Raw genomic sequence first — 3,008 nt, forward strand, 5'->3', positions numbered from 1 at the left:
GGCTGCGGTGAGCCTGGATCTGCTCAGCTGCCCTGCGTGGGTGTTAGGGCTGCTCTAGGTCTTGGAGAGGGAGGAGGTGAGATCAGAGCGGCTCCAAGCAGATCATGGTTGTGTGCCCATCTCTGCTCGCTCAGGAGCTTGCGGTCCCCAGCCAGCACCAAGCAGCTGCCCGCCGTGGCAAAAGCATCACTCAGGTCCTGTGCCCAGCTGAGACAGAGCCCATGGAGAAGAGCCAGGCTCAGTGCAGGGTCTTCTCCACCGCCACAAAAGAATTTGCACAAAGCTTTGCCTGTCTGGGGAAGCATCCGTCTGTCTCTGCAAGTTTTGACCCAACCCAGCAGGCTGCTCTTGAGCCTCCTCGCTTCCCTGCTGTGGATCTCGCACAGCCCATGCAGACGCACGCTTCTTCTGTCGCCCCTTTGGGATCTTACAGGTTTGTTGGGGGTTTTTAATTCTTTACTTTCCGAAGGGCTTTGCGGTTCCTCACTGGCAGAGCCGTGGACATGCTGGCTCTGCGGCGGGATGCTTTCCAGCCCCTCGAGCCGGGGAATGCCTGCGGATCCCCCACGGCTGCTGCTCCCTCCTCTAGCTGCCCTCCGCGCCTGCCCCCGCAGGACTATATTTGGGCTAATTATTCCAGCCCATAGACCCAACCTGACAGTTGGAATGTCTATCCCGATATCTTGTAAACATTTCTTCCGATTAAAAGATCCAGATTGCTGACAACCAAGCCGTGACTCAACCCCATGTGATTTCCCATGAATTCGCCCAGGATGGGTGGCAGGAGCTGCCAGCTCCAGCCCCGCGTGCCCGATGGGGAGGCACCTGCTGATTCATCCTCACCTTCTTCTTCCCCAGCCAGATAACGCTACAGCACGGGCTCTCAAACACCACCCGCGACCGCGTTGCAGCGAAAGCTCTTGTCTGCCAAGGGCCACGCTTATTTTCCTAAAGTCTGGAAGCTGCTGCCTGCAGCCAGGCAGGAGCGTGGCCCCGACTGCCTGTGGGTTGTGGCAGCCGATGGGGGGGTTTCCCCGGTAGGGTGGAAGATAACCCTGGCACTGCGTTGCACCGGCTTCTGGATTCCACATCGCTGTGCCCCAGGCCATTGGGAGCTGGCTGGAAATGCCCCCTAGAAAGACGCAGAAATTGGGTACCAGGTTTAAACCATCCCTATGTGGATTTGCTGCAGCAGCACACTTTATTTTGCCCCAAAAGTGACAGCATCCAAAGTCTGTCCCAGTACATCAGCTCTTTAAAATTGCTCCAAGAGGCAGCAGTCAGGGTAGGGGATGGGCTCTGCTGGCCTTCATAGTCTTTAAAGGCTTTTAGGCAGTTGGTTAATGGTTTTGACAGTCTTAATTTGGACTGGGAATGAAAAGTTCAAGGAGTGACTTCAGGGAAACACCCCTGGGGTACACCGTGACATGGTTAATAGAAAATTGTAATGTTGTTAAAGTGCTTTTCTGTAAAATGCCAGGGGAGGAAATTAAAAGTGTGGGGTTGTGTTTTTTTTTTTTCCTAAAAGTTGATATCATTCTTTAAATTTAGTTTTTTAATCCATCACATCAGCACTCGGCACTCTTGCCGTGCAACTTTCATTTTATAGTGGCCTTCGCATAGCCGTAGCCGCTGATGTCCGCGTGGGGAGAACACGCCGTCGGTTTGCCGTGCAGGTATCTAAACAGCAGGCAGGCTTTCCATGCAAAACCAGATAAAGTCTAACCTGGAGAAGCTGGTGTGTGCCTTGCCTTAAAGACCAGAATAACCTTTCTGATTCAGCGGTGGCTGCTCACGGATGCCGGTCTGGGTCCGTTGCTTCCTTGACGGGGTACCGTGCAGGTGGTTCGAGAGGGTGAGCATGCTGGTGATCCTGCTCAACTGCGTGACGCTGGGCATGTTCCACCCCTGCGAGGACATCGCCTGTGACTCACCGCGCTGCAGGATCCTCCAGGTATGACCTGACCGCTGCTTTAGCTTAACAGCGGCCCCGGGTTGATGGGGAGTGGGAAGGACCGAGGTGCGGCAGAGCTGGCTCCAGCTGCCGCAGAGGTGGCTTCATGCCCCGGCATGGCTGGATCCTGCCAGCACTTAAAAAATGACGATTTTGGTGCTTGAATGTGAACACACGGTGTCATCAGGCAAAGCCCCTGCCAGGCTGTGCCAGCCCCAACGTAGCCAAGCCTTGCTTGGAGTGCTTGGGGAGGGTTAATCATCTAGTTTATGGTGAAAGCAGAGCCCAAAATATACTTGTCCCTTTATCCTAGCACCGTGGGTGCCGTTGGCCAGTCTGGGTTGGGGGAAGACAGAGGACTGCTCTCAGCACTGCCGCTGCCCAGGGTGTTTAGCTCTTGCTGGTGCAAGAGGAGACCTTGTTGGACTCAGGTCTCTAATTCCCTGCCCTGGTGTGAGCGCGCAGATATGCAGGAGTGTCCTTCCTCCCTTCCTTTCTTTTGCAGAGCTTCGATGATTTCATCTTTGCCTTCTTTGCCGTGGAAATGATCGTCAAGATGATCGCACTGGGGATTTTTGGGAAGAAATGCTACCTGGGAGACACGTGGAACCGCCTGGACTTCTTCATCGTCATTGCGGGGTAAGTCTGGCGTGGCGGGTGCCCCTCTCCTGTGCCTCTCTCTTGTTATTTATGGCGCTGCTTGGCAAGCACTGGATTTGGGGAAGTGGCTGGTTTGCCGTGGTGAATCACAGACTGGTCGGGATTGGAAGGGACCTCTGGAGATCATCTAGTCCAACCCCCCTGCCAAAGGAGGTTCATCTACAGCAAGGCTGGGGGTTTGCTGGGCATTGGTGCCATCGGCGTTGTCCCTCCCAGCTCTGCAGCAGGGGTCACTGCCCGGACCACAGCACTCCCTCCGGTCCTCTCCATAGCTCACGGGGGAGCTGATGCTCAGCTCACGCAGAGAGCAGGGCAAGGTGACAAAAGCTGTTTGTGGTGGATTTTGGCCAGCCCATGCCCTGGGGCTGCTCGCCGGGTGCTGGGCTCAGCTCTT

At 55.4% G+C, this 3,008-nt stretch overlaps 1 protein-coding gene across 1 annotated transcript in view; it reads left to right on the forward strand.

Annotated features, from left to right (window-relative positions):
- Positions 1-1,861: 1,861 nt before the first annotated feature.
- The window catches only part of LOC104167036 (voltage-dependent T-type calcium channel subunit alpha-1G-like), a gene marked incomplete at its 3' end in the record, with an annotated part of 37,689 nt that continues 36,542 nt past the window's right edge, over positions 1,862-3,008 (forward strand). The window contains exons 1-2 of the mRNA XM_009707156.1: positions 1,862-1,954; positions 2,460-2,593. Coding sequence (XP_009705458.1) covers positions 1,862-1,954; positions 2,460-2,593 — 227 coding nt within the window. The remainder of the gene's footprint in view (positions 1,955-2,459; positions 2,594-3,008) is intronic.

The sequence above is a fragment of the Cariama cristata genome, unplaced genomic scaffold (assembly GCF_000690535.1).
Source record: "Cariama cristata isolate BGI_N322 unplaced genomic scaffold, ASM69053v1 scaffold22439, whole genome shotgun sequence".
Taxonomy (NCBI): domain Eukaryota; kingdom Metazoa; phylum Chordata; class Aves; order Cariamiformes; family Cariamidae; genus Cariama; species Cariama cristata.